Source organism: Lates calcarifer, linkage group LG24, assembly GCF_001640805.2.
Source record: "Lates calcarifer isolate ASB-BC8 linkage group LG24, TLL_Latcal_v3, whole genome shotgun sequence".
Classification (NCBI taxonomy): Eukaryota; Metazoa; Chordata; class Actinopteri; family Centropomidae; genus Lates; species Lates calcarifer.
This window is the reverse complement of record NC_066856.1, coordinates 11,418,000-11,438,423: the sequence shown is the minus strand read 5'-3', so window position 1 is coordinate 11,438,423 and position 20,424 is coordinate 11,418,000. Positions and strand designations below refer to the sequence as shown.

The window sequence follows — 20,424 nt, the reverse complement described above, 5'->3', positions numbered from 1 at the left end:
AGTGTACATGTGGGAAAAGAGTTTAGGAGGCATTTCTGTTAATTAATTTCTTCCAGAGCCCTTTTCCCCACATTCATGCATACATACAAACTAACATACACCATGCACAGACACACCTTTGTAGAATGGCAGGTGTGTTTAACTACTCTAGCATCAGCCCCAGGAGCTTTAGTAAGACAGGTGAGCTGCATACCTGCTGATTCCCCTTGAGGTCACACATACTGTATCTGCTTGTTAGGCCCCCCAGTGCTCCACTCGCCCTGACTCTAGTCTTGCTGATTGCTCTCTGGAGACACGTTGCAATCCACCATGGTGTCCCTAATTGATTTACCTGTTACCTTCTGGCAATGCTCTGAGCATCACTGGAGTTATTAGCTATTGCTTCACTGCCATTCAGCAGTTTTACACCTATAGTAGTCTTTAACATACAGATTCTATATGCGTATCTGTAAACATACACACCACCGTGCATGAACGCGCACACACACACACACACACACACACACACAATCTTGATTTCTGATGACGTGACATAACTGCACATCCTCCTTCAGTGACTGTCCAGTATTTTTCTTGACTAATTAATTACATTTTTGTCACAATTATTAGGTCCACTTACTGTTATTTTAGTTATATTAAAATGGATTGCTATTATCACCAGGATGAACTGAAAGAAATAAACAGCATTTTTATACTGCAGTATACTTTTCAATTAGATGCCATTACAAACATACAAAAATGTACTGTTGTGTGTATGTAGAGCCACCTTGTGGTGAAAAAGAGACCTTGCAAGGACAGTGTGGATCAAAAATTAATCTCAAAAATATTCAAGCTAATTACAAAATAGCTCAAATTTACTCTCAGAGAGAAAGATTTTAGCCTGGTTTGTAATCATAAGGTATTAAATGTGTAGTGGAACTGATATAAGGTTTATAATACGCTTATATTTCCTAGTATACTGGCAACCACACTATATAATGCCTGCCGAATACAAACATGTTTCAAATCTGGCACATCTTCATTGTGCTAACACTTACAGTTTGATGAAAGCTTTTCTGTAGTTGGAAATGTGCAAATGGAAAGTGTATGTGGAGCAAGTGTAAAATAAGTCCAGAAGTGTTAAACATAATGACTGAGTCCTGGGTAGCTACAATGTGTGACAGCTTAATTTGTTACTGATGTGACAAATCTGATTTCCATCCACATTATTCATAATACTGAAAAGAGTATGAATCATAACATCCAAATGCAACAGCATAACCTTAAGTACAATGCAAGCCCTATTTGGTGACAACTGCAGTGATGTCAGTGTGTAATAGTGCATCTAATGGACATAGCCTGCCCTCTTTCTACCACTAGATAGCACCCTTTTACTGTGCTAAAGGCCAGTGAGCAGCTCTTCAGTAGCTGCCACAGTATGATGGCTCTTTTAATCAACATTAAAATTCAGATTGTTTATCGACTGGCAATTTTTGAATTTGATGGATAGAAAATGAAATCAACTAAAAATAGTGGTAGGAGCAACAACAACAGAATCTGAATTTTCTTAGACTGATGTACTGTAATAGTGTCTGGCAAGAGACTTTTGCTATATATCTCCCTCTCATGGGGCTATCTAATAAATATAAAGAAATGCGAAACAAATACATAAAATAAGTTGGCATTATAGCTTATATTGATGTCTTTGGTGAGAACATGTTAATTCTGTTATCAAGATACAACTGCCTACCACTCGTTGTTGAGACACTTAGATCCAGATTTAAATGGTGAGTAATTGGCCAATCCCAAAGGGTGCATGATAATTCACTGTATACCTAATTTACAGAATTTACAGAATCACAAAACCTGTGGGAATTACTCTCTTAAGTCACACTGTCTCTGCATCAAAGAAAACTCACTGATGACTTTATACTACAGCTTTCCAAGTCTCTCTCTCTCCATCCTCTCTTATGATCTTAGTCCACAAGTTAAAAAAAATCTAAGATTAAGCTGGCAGCTGCACATCTACAAGTGTCTTTCAAATAACTCCTAATATCTGCAAGAATAAATGTCAAGAGATTCGTAATAGTGCCAGTATTCTACATGTGTACCCTGCTTAATGCAGGTAGGCGTGTGTGTCAACACCTAGCTGCTTGATGCTGAAATCCTCCTGCCTCTTTACACTTTGAATTAAAATGTTGATGATGAGGCAATATGGACTGCACTTCTCATGGTGCAGAGGGTGTGATGTTGAAGGCAGGCTGGGAGAAGCACTTGAATACTGAGCACATCTCAGTTTCCCATGACCATGAGCTGCAGTGGTGCCTGTTAAAACAGACTGACGTCTCTTTTACGTCATCATATGGGAGAGGATGTTACATAAAGCTCCATGTGGAAATCTGGCTGTTTGATTTCATCCTTCTTGTAATGAAGTGACTATATGTATATACTTAATGGGTTTATCCCAGAAACAGTGTGGTAGATTATGGAAAATGCTAAGACTTGTCAGCAGCTTTTTCACTGTAAATCTGTTTTAATTATCTAAAGATTATTAAGAATTACAAGCGTACTATTCTGTGATATTGTGGGTCAGTATGGGCTAGGATATTTTTCAAGAAGCTGTAGACCCTTGATTCATACTATACCAATCTTAATTGTGATTATAACAATATTATAACAATACTGAAGAAAAGGTTGCTTATAAACTGCTGGCTTATGAATTGTTGTAGCCAAAGTGAAGTTTTACATAATCATATTCCAAAAGAAATATGGTCCTCCTTTGATTCAAATGCCAATATTAAAAAGTGAAACTGTCCATAATCATCACAGAGTAGTTCAAGCATAAACCGAACAAAAGCTGAGCCTTTCACATTGAATGATGAGTATGCCCAAGGCCCAAGAACCTGACGTTACTTTTTTGTGAACTTTACTTTGTTATTTTAACTATTCAACTTCAAGAATCAAGTTTGAACTCTGTCCATGACATTCTAAAATAATATTGGAAACACCTAACCTAGTGTTCTCTGTGTGCAATTTAAATGAGTTACCTTTACTTTTCATAATCACCTTCATTTAGTTATTGCTTTTCATCCCAACCTAGTCCTAAATGAATTACTGCTAACTTAATCATCACAAGTAGATTTGATACATTTTCTACAAGACTACATTTGCAGCAAGGTGACAGTACTTCTAGTTGTTAGTCAGGGTATTATAGTACTATAGTAGATTTTCCTTTCCTGATCATAGCTTAAGTGATGTTTTGAGATGAGGAATTTCATTTCAGTGGATCTTTTTAGGACTAATGTGGATGTGCAGAAATAGACAAGATTATCTGAGGATGCTTACCAAGACCTTTTAAATCGCAGGCAGTGACTGCTTACCATCTGTATGAATACAATATAACTTCCACCTAACTGAAATATTCATACAAGAGAACAGATGGCACCCTTTGCACTGCTCCATATTTTGCTCCCATATACACTTTAATCATTCTTACGAGCTTGAAGACCTTTATGTGTGCAATTGTGTGTGAGTGTGTGTGCGTAACACCTCATGATGATTATTTTGTGGCTTTGGTATTACCTGCAGACCCTTTTACTATATACAGTAAACACTGTGTGCTACCACTGAGCAAAACACAGGAACATGAGAGTCACAACAAGCTCTTTAAAGTGGCACTTTGTGGCATCAAAAGTAGTGCTGTCTGGTATTCATATTGGCTTTTTAAGAAATCTCCAGACTTCTATTAATTTGTCATTCTTCTATCTTTGTTGCATTTTTACTAACAGACACTGCAATATTATGAGTCAGACAGTAATGGCTTAAAAATTGTGAATTCACTTCAATCACAAGGACATAACCTAGAACATCTTCTTAATTGATCTCATTCAAATTCATTTTTAGGAGTCATCATAATGGTGAGCATTTGAGCAGTCCATGCTTGTTGTTAATGAATATATAATCATACTAGTTCAGCCTTTTTAAAAACTACTGATTAAAAGTGAATGAAGTGGTATGCCCACAGAATCACAAGGTGACACAAAGTAGAAATCTGGTGAAATGCACATGCCTATACTACTTATACTGTATTGACAAAAGGCAATAGGTGATGTTTTACATTTCATCAGATTTACAACACACAAGTCACAGAAACTTTACACGTAAAGAGTAAGACATGATGGTGTTGTGTTTTTCCACTCAATTCTTATCTTTTCAAGACATGATTCTCACCTTCGAGGTGTAAACTTGGTTCATGTCTTTACAGCTGTGGCACCCAACTTGTGGTCTGGTGTCCCTGGATGTGCACCAAATTAAACAGTGGGACACAAATTACAGGGGAAAGCTGGAGAATGACACTCATTCATTTTCAGTGATAACATCTGTCTAAAATATTTAAATATGACTCACTGAGTCTTGATGTGCCTGTGTGAAAAGCACTGTGTGCATGGCCTTATTATAATGGGAACAGAGGTGCAAGGAAGGCAAATGTCATACTGTATGAGTCAGAGAAAAGAAAAAAAAAGATGAAAAACCAGATTAGGTAGACAGGTCGCAAGCTGCCAGAACTTGAGGATTCTATGCCATGCTTGCTTTGATATGAGATAATTAGGTTATAGTTAAAAATACTTTTATACATAGGTATCTGAGGTATAAATGTTTCAACAAAGTACTGACGCAGAGTCCCACAGTAACTTTAAACATCAGTACCTCTAAACTCACAAGAATAATCTAATATAAAGAGTATACATATATACACACAATATCAGTGGATACTGAACAACAATGGAAAGCACTACGTGATGGCACTAGCTCACCTGGTAGAGAGGGTGACCCATTAGTCATAGTTTGATCCCTGGCTTCTGCTGTCTCTATATACTGAAGTGCTCTTGTAGAAGACACTGAACCCCATATTGCTTCTGATCTGTGTAGAAAAAAAACTGTAAGTTGCTTTGTAGGGTTTTTGTTTCCTGGATATCAAGCTTTGAAATATCATCCTGACAACAGCTCTGTGACGCCAAATATCACAAAAGGTTTCAAGGATCTTTACTATTCTCATTCACTGCTGTCACATGCCACCGAGAAGACAAATGTACAACAAGTGCAGTTTTCTGGGTCTACATGGAGCTGAACAATATGGGTAGGAAAGTGTTATTATCTCCTTGATGCTCTCTAGTTGGTTTTTCATTAAAGGTATTGTACAACTGTGCATGTTGTTGTTAATGTGTGCATGCTTGCTCATGAACTTTTACCTCCATAGAAGTAACTCTGTGCCATTGTTCAGTGTCAGGAAATTATTAAATACCTTTTATTCCATGTATGGAGACTGCTTGTTGTCTGTGACCTTGAAAATGGCTGCTTCTTGTGCTGTTGCTGTGTGCAAACCCATGAACATGCAGTCTGAGTATGTGGAGGATCAACCACTTCCAGATGTTTGGCCATGTGAGATTTGTCTTAACAAAAAGAAACACACAAAGTTTTGGATCAAAACAAACGCCTACAATGACATCAGCACTCATACCTTTAGTTCTTACATTTTGGAAACATCTCATGAAACTCAGAAAAGTATGTCCAAAATGTGGACATTTTGAAGAATTTCCCTCATTAGTCCATCCTTGAGAAGACATTCAGACCTCATAAATGCATTCAAGTGAATTAAAACACTCATACAAGCATTAAAATAAGCACATTACTGGAGCACAAACGTTTCAATTCCTGATGTAAATTACTATACTGCAGACAAAAATCACTGGACAGAGGCTACCATTTGTGCAGCAACACAGAAAAATGTCAGCCATTATAAACAAAGGCACTTTATTAGTGTGTGATGCTTGCTGCAGTCCTCATCACAACAGCTAATTATTGTTTCAGAGTGGTCCACCTAAATGTGTTTGCAGCATAGTTATAAGCCATTTTACAGTCAAAGCAAATGATAATGTTTGTTTTCATCACTAGTTGCACCCAAATCAGACACTAAACAATCACCTTTAAATTCCCTTTTGGACAGAGTGCTTGCAGGTGTCATCGTTTCTCATTTAACATGCATATTAACAATGCAGAGTATGCAGTGTGCTTACTGACAAGACCTCCACTGTAATCAAAGCCATACTGATCCTCTGTAATCTAATCTTCTTGTCTGACAGTGAAATATGGGATCTTTCACTGTCAGACAGAAATATGGGAAATATGGAATCTTTTCACCAAAGGATCTACTCTACTGTCAACAAATGTTTAATTTTTGCCAGGTTAACAGAGGACTGTTGTAGCAATTAGTGAACTCCTCCCTCCATATAAAGAGCCCAATTTTTTTCATCTTTAATATTAGAATATCAGAAGATAGCAATAAAAAGAAAGAAAACTACCATATATATCATTAATGCAGCTCAGCTTCACACAATATACACAGAAATTCATTTTGAAACTGCTCTCTTTCTTTTTTTATTCTTAATTAATTAATTATTTTATTGTTAATTTTACGACTTGTTATTCCTTATTGCCAGGCTTTGCTAATTTAATTTTACACTTTCCGACTGTGAACTCTCTAGAATACGAGTTAAGTTGAATATGGCTGTATGAATGGTCAAAATTGATTGTATATGAATTGACAGTAACACTGTCATGCGCAATTACAAACAAACGTTTGGCGAAATTTTTTGTGCAGATACGGAAAATAAAAATCGTGTTGCATTTTGGGAAAAAGAACTCTCCTTCGAGCCGGATTCGAACCAGCGACCTAAGGATTACCATGTATCCGCTACAGTCCTCCGCTCTACCAACTGAGCTATCGAAGGGAGGTGATTCATTCATGAGGCCCATACTCTTTTATTAAATGACACCAATGACAGCAACTGATTGAAATATTTCCTATGATTACATATGGAACATTCGCGAAAGCAAACGAGTTTCGCTCTGGTCGTTGTGGTTCGCTCTAATTACGCCAAAGCGTTGCGGTTTGTGGCCGCGTTAGCTGCTAGCGTTTGTTCGTTAACGTAACGACATTAGCTGGCGCTTCGTCAGTCTCGTACGTTTTTCTGCATGACACGAAACCTTTCTTAAGCGGTTTATTACAATGTCAGTTATTACAGCGTGCTAACAACAGTATGTGTAAAGGACTAATTTTACATCCACAAAGCACAGTACTAATACACAGCAAAACCTTTATCGTCACCTTTGGTGGTGTTTCAGTTTATTTACTTTTCTTCTTACCGTAGTAATGGAGTGATAGAAAAGTTCGTCACAAATCTCATCCGTGGTTGCTAGTTTTCGCTAGCTGGGTGCGAAGAACTAGCTAGCATAACTATTCCCGAACAAAACCTTGTAACTACTAATTTTACACACACCACTATTTGTTTTATGCTCAGTAAAATGCTGTTCACTTCCAACTGTAGGTAGCTAATGTTGTAACCTACCTCTTGGTGGGTATAGTCATTGTCACTGATGTGAGCAAAGTTTGTTCTTCCAAGTTTGGATGATCATCGCATTTGATGATGACGCAGGGTGGTGCTAGCTAGCGTGTCCAACGGTTAGCTAAAAAGTTAGCATTAGGCTAAGTTAAGTTTACACGTAGTGGGTCCGTTGATATTTTAGTTTGTAGTTAACAGCTATCCATTCATTGTTTAACATAATATTTTGTCACATGAGAGTTAAAACACAGGTGCATCATTAAAATGACTGTGACAAAACTCAAATTTAATTGATAGGATCATACTATAGTTAATATGTTTAAATCGAGTCCAGTCTGGACATCTTTAAATCATGTTTCTGCAATAACTGATATTTAGATGTCAAATCATGCCTATGTAATTACTGATGTTTAGATGTCACTGCCCCCGCCCCCTATGTGCAAACACCCAGCCACCTCTGATAGCATAATGTACCGGCTGGTAAGCAGCTGTTCAGTACTGCCGTGCTAGGTTTCAAATATGGGCAAGGTAAAAATGGCAACCTTTGACGTGACAGCAATAGCTGCTAAAAACAGAACTGACACCAGCGAGATAGGAGCCCACACCCGCTAGGACAAGAGCAGCAGGCCTACTTTTCAGCCTGACTCCGGGCCTACTGTAGATTGATTCTTCTTAACTCTCACTAACTTTAATAGTCTTGTCTAATTAGATTTTTCCGCTCTTTTAAGCTTTGACACTTCTTGTGTCAGAAAATGAATACCATGGAGAACTTGGAGAAACAGCTGATTTGTCCCATATGCCTGGAAATGTTTACAAAACCTGTTGTCATCCTGCCCTGCCAGCACAACCTTTGCAGAAAATGTGCCAATGATGTTTTCCAGGTAAGAAACTGAACTAAATGCCATTGATTTGTTTTTAATATTGCTGGTAACATATTTATAAAATTGAGTAGCAATGCTGTTGTATATGAACATCTGTTGCTTTGCATTGAGACTACTGATATTTTTATGAACTTGCCCTACATCTTTAACCTAACTGGTAACTGTTTGGATGTCATATATTACAGCTGTATATTCTCACATAGAACTGTAGAGTTTAGTCAGAAAATCCTAACTAATCATAAATGAACATTTAAGGCTGTGTTTACAAACATTATTAATGTAGAATTTTATTAGCATCAGTAAACATTTAGAACTTGGATTTAGTGTTACCCCCTGCATTAAAACACTTCACAAACAATTTCAACATTTTGTTAATGGGGTTACACTTTTGTAATATGGACTGTTAATCCACTGGATTAACATTTCATAACTGCTGAGTGAAACACTTTAATTATTTTATGCAAGTAAGATGAAGCTGGCCATTAAAACTCGTGTCATCATACTAAATTTAGGGTTTTAAATGTGACTGCTTGCAGGCTTCAAACCCATACCTTCCAACAAGAAGTGGCTCAGTCACATCTGGTGGCCGCTTCCGATGCCCATCCTGCAGACATGAGGTGGTTCTGGACAGGCACGGCGTTTATGGGCTACAGAGGAACCTGCTCGTTGAGAATATTATTGATATGTTCAAGCAGGAGTCAAGCAGGTGAGACAGATCACACGCATGTAGTCTGTCTTGATGTAACACAAAATCAGAGGAAATGGCCACCACTTATTCATTACACCTTGACAGTCCAGAGACAGACTTTTCAGTCAAAGTTGGTGCTTTGCTGGTGTGACCTTAGTGCCAGTGGCTTCTGAGTCAGAGAGCTGGAGTGGGTGACAGGAAGTTTCTAGTTTTAGTCATCTATCTACACAGATGATTTCCATCATCTGAGTAGCTGACTGTACAGCCAAAAGGCTTGTATGACATAAGATCCACAACACTCATACACACACTCAGGATGCTCAACCTCATACTAGATCAAGAGTAATTCTTATGGAATAAATTGTCCTATTATTCAAGAAAAGATAGAAGTGAATAGAAACTAACTGTATATTGCAGTGGTGCAGTGGTGATGTATTGATTACAGTGCTGACAGCCCATGTGCATGGCAAGACAAGACTGATGGATCGTCAATAAACTACTGAGATGTGTACCTTTGACATTATCAAGCTGACATTCAACATCACATCAATATGCACTAAAATGTAGAGGCTGACAGCAGGGTACCTCTGTTTCTTTACACCTCAACAGCACCAAGCCAGCACCGCAGCAAAAGGAAGAAACACCCATGTGTGATGTCCACGAGGAGGAAAAGATCAATATTTACTGTGTGACCCACGGTGTGCCCACATGCTCCATGTGTAAGGTTTTTGGAGCTCACAAAGACTGTGAGGTGGCACCTATTAGTAGTGTTTACCAGACAAAGAAGGTGAGGCCTGAAATACTCATGAAATTACAATAAATAGAGCAATAGATGTTTTTCAAAAAGAAAACATGAAAATCTCAATATGGCCATTTTTCATTATGAAGTATATTAACATGCATCATAACTTCAGTCGCACTTGATCTCATGTCTTTACTCTGCTATGTCCTTCCCCCCCAGACAGAGCTGAGTGACGGGATTGCCATGATGGTCGGTAACAACGACAGGATGCAAGGCATCATTAGTCAGCTAGAGGAAGCCTGTCGTGCCATAGAGGTCAGTGTCCAACTGCTGCAGCGCCTGGCCGCTCACTCACACAGCAAGCCTCACTCATTGCACACGCTAATGCACCTGCACTCACCTGCACAGACGTACCCGACAGACGTAATGTGTCCTTGTCAGCGCCACTCTCGCTGCTTTTATCTGTCTGTGAGATTCCGACTGAGAGGTGAAGAGAGGAAAATTAATGTTTTGTTGGCTCTGTCTGCCTTACTCTCTCTTTTCCACATTTTCTTCTACATGCACTTAGCAGGGCACTTTATTTTGCCTCTGGCCCACTGACATTAAAAAATGAGCAGTGTAATTGATTTTGGGGGGGGGGTCAGAACAGTCAGTTTTTCTATGGTTCACGTGCCACAGTTGGCTGTAGTGGAGAGGAAGCTGGACTGGGTCCAGTCCCCCATGTGTCGCCCTCAGTGGCGTCACTCATGCCGGACATGCAGAATGAGCTTCACTGTCCTCCCTGCACATATGGCACTACCAGATGAGCGGAAGACAGGCTAAACAGAATAATCGTTGTACAGTATTTACACAGGAATACACAGGGGGCAACAACTATTTCCTCATTTTCTGTGTCTCGATCTTTTTTAAATATTCTATACTCTGTTGTACCCTCAAGTTGCATTTACATACATTTGTCATCCTGAGGACAGTGATGAATGATAAATACAGATGGACTTTCAGAATTTATTATCTTTCCCTCTGTGTCTTCATTGTCTCTCACTCATGCATAGGAGAATGGTCGGAGGCAGAAGACTCAGGTGTGCGAGAAGTTCGACCAGCTGTACTCCATCCTGGAGGAGAGGAAGAGGGAGATGAGTCAGAAGGTGACGGCTGAACAGGAAGAGAAGGTGAACTACATCCGGGGCCTGACCAGGAAGTATGGAGACCATCTGGAGGAGAGCTGTAAGATTGTGGAGATGGGGATCCAGACCATGGAGGAGCCGGAGATGGCCTTATTCCTGCAGGTCAGAGTCCCAACCAAATGGGGTTGATATAAGCTCTGTATTATCAATATTTTATGTGCAAGACCAATGGATATTTACCCTTTAATTCTCTCTTCTGTTTCAGAACACAAAGCCTCTCCTCAAAAAGTGAGTATCTATTTTTATGCATCAATAAGTACTGACAATAGATAAGGGAAAATACAGTGTGTTTGCTATGTAAAGTAGATAACATATTGTCATTTTAAGGTCAAAATCCTGTCTAACTTTACACTGTTAAACACTACTACTGGATTTTGTTTTTCTTCTTTTTTTGTGCCCTTTTATGGTTTCTATTTTTTCATATTCTAGTGAGTCATTTACCAAATTTACATCTGCACTTACACATAAAACCACCAGTCCTATTGCAGCAAGCAAGGTCACACCTGCTGTCTGGGAGCTGTTGAAAATAATTCTGTGAAATGTAGCAAATCCCCATCTTTAGCAGCAGCGTCCCAAAAATAACATGTGGAATGTGCTAAAAATCACAGATTGATGATATATAAAACAAGTGCTACTTTGACTATCTGAGGGTGATTTTCTTTCCCTATTAATATGCTATTTGCTCCTTTTGCACTCAGGATCACAGAGGCCTCCAGCACAGCACACTTGGATAAAGTTGAGCGTGGCTATGAGAGTATGGATCACTACACCGTTGACTTCAAGAAAGAGGGCAAGGCCCTGCGCAGCATCGACTTCATCCAAGGTGAAAGGACAGAGATCGCTTATGGCTGCAGTGTAATTCATCTCTTACAGCTCAGTCATCTGACTTGTATTTCCATCCTCGTTACTTTTACAGATGATGAAGACGAGGATGACGAGGACGAGGATGGCGAGGCAGGCGCAGAGGAAGGAGAGGGGGCCCAGACTGTTTCCGGAGGCAGCGCCGTCACACCCGCCTCCATCCAGCCTCCTCCTCCTCCTCCCCCCCAGCAGATAAACTCCACCCCCAGCTCCACTTCGACCTAGCCACCAGCCCCAGCACCCTAAAACCAGGAGCAGGATAAGTGTTGCTCCTAGGTGTTGATTTCAGGTCACTTGTGATACTTTTTCCTCCCAGGTTGGGGAACAGTGAGACGGATTTAGATCTGCGCCAGAGGGAAAGTTGAGTTGCTGAGGTAGATGTAAATGAAGAGACAGAAGTTTCTATTCACTTCCTTCTCTCTTATTGCGATTGTGTTAGTGTGCAGCACTGCATACTGATTCATCTTGTATTTTTTTTCTTATTAAAATACATGTTTTGGTTCTTCCTTTTAATTTTGGACAACAGAGAGGCCACGAGGGAGTATTGGTTGTTTCCAGAATTCAGACACGTTCGTACATTTTTTATGTTGCTGACCTTTTCCAACTCGCAGCTTAAACTACATCATTAGAGAGCATGACAAGAGGGCCTCAGGTTTTCCTCCCTGTCGTATACTTTATTACTGATATACCTTTATGAGTAGGGTAGCCTGAGTAAAATCACTGTGACATTTCAACATTTCATACACACAAAAGCCTGTATTATGTGTCATATTCTTTGTTGTGTAACACAGGTATATTTTCCTATTAGGGACAAAACATCACATTTTGCCATTTTATGTTGTATTATATTATATGTGCCATTAAAACTGAATTGTACAAACAACCTATAGTATTTCTCAAGTCTTGGTTGTTACCAGATTAACAAATATAGAACTAAAGTCCTCATTTTCATCTCACCACCACATGTGTCGCTGTACTTCAGGTTTGTGCGTGGTCTGAATTAGCAATGAAACAGATTTTGTGTAACACCCACCTCCGTCTGTGTGTGCGCATGTCTAAGGGGGAAAAAGACTTATTTTTCTCTTCCTCCCTCCCTTTATCTGTTTTTCACGCTCTTTTTCATTTATTTCTGTCAAAGGAAATCCAGCTAGAAAAGGCATTAGTGCCCTTTTTATAGCTGGTTGAGACACAGTTCTAAGATCCCTCAGCACTGTATGGTTGTGATGCCATTCCTGCCTACAGCCTACTGTACATATGAGGCTGCAGTGAGCCTCGGGCCGTCAGTCATCTATTTCCAGCCTCTGCGATGGTCTCACCTTGCTGTGACTCCACTATTGAGGTAGTCCACCACGGAGTCCCATCTAATTATTGTACACCATCTCTCACTGAGTTGGATCCTTTACAAATGGGCTCAATGCAGCACTAAGCCCCAAGTTGCTAAGTGGGCCAAGCAGAATAGGATGACTCACATCCACAGCTCTTGTTTAGTTTATCCTGACACTGTGGGTCAAGGATCAACACAGCATGCACATCCACACAAACGCACACGCACACACACAGTGTCTTTCACACTCATTAGCTATCAGTGGTGCATCTTTGAGCTGTCTGTTTTTGCCTCATTGCTGGTATAATGAGAATTTCCTCTTGAGGATTATGGGTTTAGGAGAAAGGATGCTGTGTGAATGTTCTTCACCTGCATGGCCACAGGCCAGCATCCTTTAGTAAATTTTTTGTTGTTACAGCTCTTTTGTGTAGTGTGTTGGGAGAGGAGGCACAATGTTAACCCACGACTTGGCTCTGGAGCAATGCCATGGTTACACCATATAAGATTTTTGTATTCAGTTTGAAGCACCTTTCTCAATCAATCAATATCTGTGTAGGCAAGTCTCAAGATGCAGTGGCCTTTGTGCTCTCTCCCACCAAATGTAAACCTGTGTTCCACCTATATTCCATTTCTCCAATGTAAGACTATACATTTGTTTGTCAGGAAACAACAGGAAAGTGTTTGTTAATCAAATTTGTAATTAAAGTAACTGGGAATAGTTTGTTTTCATAGGAGTTATTATTAACTCATTTGTAAGGATGTCCACAGAGAAGTGTAAGCATTGCTTTTAATTTTTTATTAAAAAATATAGATATAAGATGTTCTCTTGCACAACAGAAAATGACTGGTTGCACATAAGTTTATTAACAAACATAAATATCATAAATACAGTAATCCATAATCTAAAACAAAATGCCAATTTTGTCAATGCAGTATTTCATGTCTTTAACAGAAGTATTTCATCTCAAATATGAAGAACGGTGTAAGTCTACAGATTTGACACCAACATTAAAATGGCAAGGTACAATCGGATCATTATAAGTCAAGCCCGTTTATGCTCCATAGTTTGAGGTTAAAGCTATAAATAATAGAGTGATACAGCAGCACTATATTGTACAGAGCATGTTTTGTGCTGATGGTAAAAATGCAACAAAAAAAAAAAAAAAAAGAAAGAAAGAAAGAAAAAAAGAAAAGAAAAGAAAGGGAAAGGAGATCTTTGGCGGACTGGAAAGAAGTCTTCATTTCCCGAAGAGCTCCATCATTCTTCTGTTGTTTTGCGCCTGCTGGGCCAGCTGTTCCGCCCTGGACATCTCCATCATCTCCCGAAGCAGGTGGAAGGTCAGATCCAGGGATATCGGCGGGTCCTCGGACCTCCTTCCCCTCTCCATCGACTCGTCCCCGCGGTCTCCGAAGCCGCTTATGAGCGCCCTGATGTTCCCAACTTTCCCTTGTAAAAGGCGCCGCGTCAGCTGGAGTTGCAACGCTCTGTTGTAGATGGCAGGTGATCCGCCGGGATACATGGACGATGATGGGAAAGAGTTAGAGTCCCCGTTGCCCAGTCGGATGAAATACTCCTCTCCGAGCCGCTCCAGGATGGGACCAGACTGCTGCTGTTGCTGCTGCTGCTGGGAGTTTTGGGTTTGGGGAGCTGGGACGCGCAGAGCACCGCCAGGGCTCTCAATAGCCCGACATTCGTAGCGCGGTAAGAAGGCAACAAGCAGAATCACGGTGGTACCAAGTAAATTGAGCTTCATGTCAGGATATCAACAGGAATCTGGGAAGAACAAAAAAGAAATCACCGGGTTATTTCCATGCGATGTGTATATTTTTCATTTTAACTCGTGCGTAAAGAGGAAAATACGCACGTAAAACAGGCAGTGCAATAATATAACGGACGTGTAACTACGAATAAAAGTGTTTTGGTTAATTTATTATTGCAAGACATTTTCTGATTCATCTTCATCTCTATTTCTAATGTCGAATGGGTGTTGGAAATTGGTCCGTAATGTGCAGTCTGTGTGCGTAAAGAGGTATTGTATTTTGGCTCAGTAATGGATAAACTGTGGAAGTTAAACTATTATCGCCTGCTGTCTTAACACTTGTTTCCATCGCCATAAAATAAGATAAAGTTTTAAAATACAATGCTGTGACTAAGGACTAAAATCTACTTTGTGATCTGTAAAAACATTTCACTTAACGTTGGTTAAGCCAAGAAGCAGGAACTCTTTCATCAGATTTATGTGGAGTCAGAGTTAAGTCGTGCCGAGAAAATGAGAATATGTAACATAACAAATCAGGTACACAGACAAACTCACATCGTGGATAAAATAAATGAAGCTTTTACGTACCTTCAATCTTTAGAGGAGGTCCAGTACAGCAGTGTAGGTTGCTAGGTAGTTGGCGAGATGCCGCCCTCCTTTCACTTCTTTGAAGAAACAAGTATATGGTTACTTAAAGAGTAGATGCTGAATGGACTTATATAGCCGACCTCACTATAAGTGTCGCGCTCCAAGCTGAGATTGAGTCTGCGCGTTCTTGCATGGGGTGTAACGTGAATGGACGCCTCTGACAAAGTGCTTTAGTTTAGACGAGATGAGTCATATGTGAGTGTGCGCGCGCGTGCACGAGCGTCTACCTCCGTCGCTTTCAGAGCAGGGCCCCAGCTATAGGTGCCACACCTGCTGGCATTGTCTTGTTTGGATGAGTTAGTTTAAAAATAATTTCTTGGATTCTGCGAAAAGAAAGAAGATACTCAGAGGTGAAAGAGTGAGTATCAAGTCGAGATAAGTTTGAAATTGTGTTTTCTTTTTCTCCCTGCCTCTCAGTCACAGTTCATTTCCAGAATTATGTGCAGAATCAGATTTAAATCCCTGACAAAAATATTCCTTATCATTAAATAACAAACAGCAGTGACTGTTCTTTATCATCAGCTGTTCCAGTGCCATATTGCAATAATGATTTATAAGACTAAACATATTTGGGATGCATCAGATAGGTACAGGTACAACAGGTACATTTTGGTGCAATGTGCAGGACTGACTTTGTTCCTGTATATTTCCCCCACACTAATGATTCCCAAGCAGTTTCCCATCTAATCTGTGTTGTTCAATGAATGTGCATCTGCAAACAGCTCAGACTGAGAGAGAAGCATTGTCTCCCAGTGATTCATTACTGCTGCACATTCTACGTCACTACCTATGCCACTGGGTGCCTTGGCCATCTCACTCCCCAGAGGTGGGGGTGGATGGGGTTGAGTGGGGCCCCACGCCAAGCCACTCTTCCAAGATGCAGGGCTTAATCCAATATCAGACAGGCCATTAGAATCTTAAACAGCTGGAATCTTAAACTTGTCTGTTTCACACTTCCTTCAGCTGTAATGCAGTGCAACTAAATGACTAATTTAAACATCTGTGGATTCACACACAGGAAAACATAAAAAAAATTATGATGAGCAAAAGTTGGCACTTTTACACTTCAGCATAAACGCCACATATTTGTTAAATAACCCCTCACAATACAATAAAACCTTTCCCATTCATCCTTAACAGCAAACCCATTTCACCCAGATATTCAGTCCAGGGAATAGCGACGTTCCAGGCATAAAGCAGAGGTCAAAGTGACTTAGCACATCCTGTGCACTCAAGTAAGAAAACTGTGATTTGATTTTGTAAATGTAGTTATGGAATACAAGATGGATTCTTCTTAAAAATTTCTGCCATCTTACAAAATTTCACACGTTATCTGTTGACATTTTAGTGGATCAGAGCGTAATTTGCAGTCGGTGTGAAATTGTTTCTCCTCAAGCCTCTCCACTTTGTCGCTCCTCATGCTCCGTGCTGCTCCGGCGGGGGTGAGGTGTCAGGTCCCATCATGAGAAACACATGTTGGCTGACACAAATAGAAAACACCGCCAGATGAGAGAGTTGACTGCTTTTGGTCAGCTCGTGTCACCTCATTTTCAAATCACTGTCCCTGAACAGATCACTGGGAGAGAAATCCTCTCCTGTGAAGCCACACCGGAAAAGACTCAGGCTTAAATTATTATCCCTTTGTTTCCTCAATTAGAGCGAGTCTCTCAGACGATTAGATTAAACTTTAATGATTCCACCAGGGAAATTGGGATGCTGCCTCATGATATGACCTTTGACTCTGACCTGTCTGTGCATGTAGAACATACAGAAAATGACTATGGTGAAAATCATGTTTTCCAATGGACTTGACCTGTGTAAAGTTCAATTTCCACAGCAGACACTATAAACTGCTTCTGAGAAAAGATTTCACACAACCACTGTCAGATGAATAAACTCCATGGCAACAGATTCTTTTAATTGATCATTTGCCTTTCTAATTGTGATCCTCTATGATGAGGGACAAGTGCTTCTCGACTAACTGTCCCTTCCTGAGTAATTGGGCCGCTTTCCCCCTGTGGATTGAGCCATGTTTTTCCTAATACTTCCTGTGTTCTGCTCGACTTTGACAAACTCATTTTAATAAACAAGGTCACTCTGGCTGTTTAAAAGAGTATGGACAGGTATTCCGGTGCTGATCATTGGGACTGCAGAGCCCAGGGCTCAGCACTTAGACCACCACCTGACCTCAGTCCTGTAGCTCAGGTGTCCTTCTGGTTTATAGCTCAGTAATATGACCTGTTATAAAAACACCTCTCTAATAGAAGAGGGAACTTGGCCTTTCATCTTCAGAAAAAAGAAAAATTTACCGAAATGGCATTTCTTGTTTTACAGTTGGCCACAAAACTGCACAAAGCCTTCATTCAACCAACCTACTAGATATATAAGCAATTAAATGCAGGAAAATTTTCAGTCATGGCAGTTTAAGACTAAACAGGCTCATTGATTATGCAGGATGAAAGCTGCTTGTCAGTATCCCCTCAGGTTTACTTGATGCATAAGTATTCTTCAGGGCAAGTCAGGTGCTTTTTAAAAGGAGCTATTTTGAATTTTTCTTGATGCACGTTCGAGCTTTTCACAAGCAATGCACTTATAAATGATAAAATATAACGATCTCCTGAAACTCTTGGAATGAACACCTTTTGAAAAATTAAATGTAAGACAGCTGGCTTTTCCCAGGCTTCTCCTATAGTTTGCATGCAACCAAACAGTGTGTACATAGCCTGCATGAGAGCGTGTGAGGCAAAGCTGTCCATAATGCAGCGAAAACCCTCGGGGGCTGTTCTGTCTATATGAATCTAGCATGCTTTACCTCTGAAGGTGTTAAATCGGAGGCTTCCGTAATGTTTGTTCACATAGTGGATGCCAATATCCTCACACAGGCTGGAAGGGAAATAAGGTCTGTAAAGACAATTCCCTTTTCTGTTTGTCAAATTTGAGCTGGAAAATCCAGCCATGATTATGAACAATTAGGATACTAAACATTCTCTTTAATTCAAAATGCTTATCTTTAAATTGGATAGTAGATACTTGGATCTAACTGCCTGTCTATGCATAATGCGGTGAATACATTAAATTAAGGGCTAAGTCTGGGGTTTTTCTGTAATATTCTTATTGACAGCAAACCCTCTGACAACCCCAAACCAACTAATCTGTCAGCCCATCTTTCATTACTTTCTGACATCTCCACACTGTCTGTGACATTCTGGCCCCGAGCTCATTGGTTCCCTCTGAAGGCATAAAATTTTTAAAAAGGGCCACAACTATAGTTTCATTTTTATAAAGCTCAATAATTTCTAGAACAGCTGGGTACTGCAGGTTTTTTAGCAAAGGTTACTCAGACATGAGTAAATGTGTGCAAAAGGACAAAAGGAATGAGACTATAAATATCGGCCACGTCTCTGGAACATGTAGCCTTTGGTGTTCACTATTTAACTTTTTTGTTTTTTTTGCTGCAGTTCTGCAGAATGTGTAGTTGTATGACAAAAGTATGACAAAATGCAGTTGTCATATACTATAAGTTTCAGTTACTTTGCTCGTCTATAGATTACTGTTTTACAGTATTTTATCCATATTCTTTTATCCTCATAAAATGAGAAATAGGCCAGTTTAAAGGTTTAGCTCTTTCAGGAATTGCGCCTAATGACTGTTCTGCTTCTGTGCACAATTTCATATTATTAAGTGATATTTTATCTCAGTGATACGTGACATACACGAGTAATGTTTTACTCAAATGCATGAAGCAGCAGATGTCCACTCGTAGACTGTGTAGATTTGTCTGCTTTGTAACATGACAAAAAATTGCCATCTCAAGAGAAATCTAGGGCAAAGCAATTCTACCAAAATTGTAACCCAGTTTTCTTTGCTCTTTAATAACGCACTCTGACCAAGATTGGCTCTTTGGGATGCTTTAATCTCAACATATAACGATGATACTGTGTTCATTGTGTAGTGTCACGGCTCAGGTTTTGAATCTTTTCAAACACAGTAACTCTGTCAAATCTTTATGCCGTTGTAAAGTGTGATCAGTGACAGGAGAGAAAAATAACTTCAGGTCTCAGTGCAGAATGACAATCATCATATTTATTAACAGTGACAGTTATCATATGGGTCAATGTGACAGACAACAGCCAGGGAAAAGAAACATTTCAAATGATTTTCTTTATTTTAGACTCAGCTTGTCTCTGAGCATCAATGACCTTAAAAATCTCGCTTTTTCTTCCTGCGCAGCTTCCCTCATTTAATGTAACAATCACAGGCATAAAGGCTGAAATGGTTGAATGGGTTTCTTTCTGTCTCCATGGATGTCTGTCACATTGGTCTGTCTTATACCGATCAGTAGTTAGCTCAGATATGTTTATACAAGGGCTTTTTATCCGAGTTAATATCCAAAACAGTTTCATCAGACCATTATTTCTTTATGTAACATTTGTATGTATTTTCTTGTGTGAAAAAGAACGTGCTGGTTATGTTTGTATTGAAGAGTAGATACAGTCAGTTTTGGTGGATGTGTATTTATTGTCAAGTGGAGTGCTAATGAGAGAAAACTGTCAGTGTAGTGAAGCCAGTGTGGGTTTTCTTTTCTGTCTTTCATCATCCAAGCATGTCTGTTGTAACTTTTTCACAAGTTGCGGTTCAACATGAGGATAGCCAACACTGCAGAGTGATAGAAATGTACATCTATCACCACAAAGCAGTGACCAGTTAAGTCAACACACTTCAGAAGGCACGTTTGACATCAATTACTGTATGTCAGAATTCACGGCTTGGCTTTTGCCTATAAGAGATCGGAGATGTGGTATCATCCAATTGACTGAAAGTTGCCAGTTTCCAAGAATGCCTTGACCTCTCTCTGTATGTGTACAAACAGGGGGCTTCCTGCTGCCTCCTGAAGCCACGTTCACAAACCTCATCTGCCCAAGTCCTCTCAGATGATTGCACTGGGCATTTGCCCCAT

General features: G+C 39.8%; 3 protein-coding genes and 1 non-coding gene across 8 annotated transcripts in view; 1 reads left to right on the top strand and 3 right to left on the bottom strand.

The window, feature by feature from the left end:
* The window catches only part of pde7a (phosphodiesterase 7A), a 28,636-nt gene extending 21,101 nt beyond the window's left edge, over positions 1 to 7,535 (bottom strand). For 2 of the 5 annotated variants that reach the window (XM_018673922.2, XM_018673924.2), the window contains exons 1-5: positions 7,386 to 7,535; positions 5,282 to 5,429; positions 4,794 to 4,900; positions 4,387 to 4,472; positions 4,210 to 4,273 (exon numbers count right to left, since the gene is read on the bottom strand). In XM_018673922.2, the coding sequence (XP_018529438.1) occupies positions 4,210 to 4,273; positions 4,387 to 4,472; positions 4,794 to 4,814 (171 nt within the window). In that variant the 5' untranslated portion in view covers positions 4,815 to 4,900; positions 5,282 to 5,429; positions 7,386 to 7,535. Of the gene's footprint in view, positions 1 to 4,209; positions 4,274 to 4,386; positions 4,473 to 4,793; positions 4,901 to 5,281; positions 5,430 to 7,385 lie in introns of those variants that run through there. The other 3 variants (XM_018673926.2, XM_018673928.2, XM_051066953.1) reach the window with 2 other exon arrangements.
* On the bottom strand, positions 6,682 to 6,767 carry trnay-gua (transfer RNA tyrosine (anticodon GUA)). The gene is given in 2 exon segments: positions 6,682 to 6,717; positions 6,731 to 6,767. It is a non-coding gene; the product is annotated as a tRNA-Tyr (tRNA).
* A 335-nt stretch (positions 7,536 to 7,870) lies between the features above and the next one.
* trim55b (tripartite motif containing 55b) lies at positions 7,871 to 12,618 on the top strand. Its single transcript, XM_018673937.2, has 8 exons — positions 7,871 to 8,260; positions 8,797 to 8,966; positions 9,558 to 9,735; positions 9,910 to 10,005; positions 10,743 to 10,976; positions 11,080 to 11,102; positions 11,573 to 11,697; positions 11,791 to 12,618. Exons 1-8 carry the CDS (start codon positions 8,132 to 8,134, stop codon positions 11,958 to 11,960), a joined length of 1,125 nt encoding a protein of 374 aa, XP_018529453.1. The 5' UTR covers positions 7,871 to 8,131; the 3' UTR covers positions 11,961 to 12,618.
* Positions 12,619 to 12,741: 123 nt separating this feature from the next.
* On the bottom strand, positions 12,742 to 15,619 carry crhb (corticotropin releasing hormone b). The gene is made up of 2 exons (XM_018673941.2): positions 15,408 to 15,619; positions 12,742 to 14,833 (listed from the first exon to the last, which is right to left on the bottom strand). The coding sequence occupies exon 2, from the start codon at positions 14,811 to 14,813 to the stop codon at positions 14,298 to 14,300; it is 516 nt and encodes a 171-aa protein (XP_018529457.1). The 5' UTR covers positions 14,814 to 14,833; positions 15,408 to 15,619; the 3' UTR covers positions 12,742 to 14,297.
* Between the last annotated feature and the right edge of the window lie 4,805 nt (positions 15,620 to 20,424).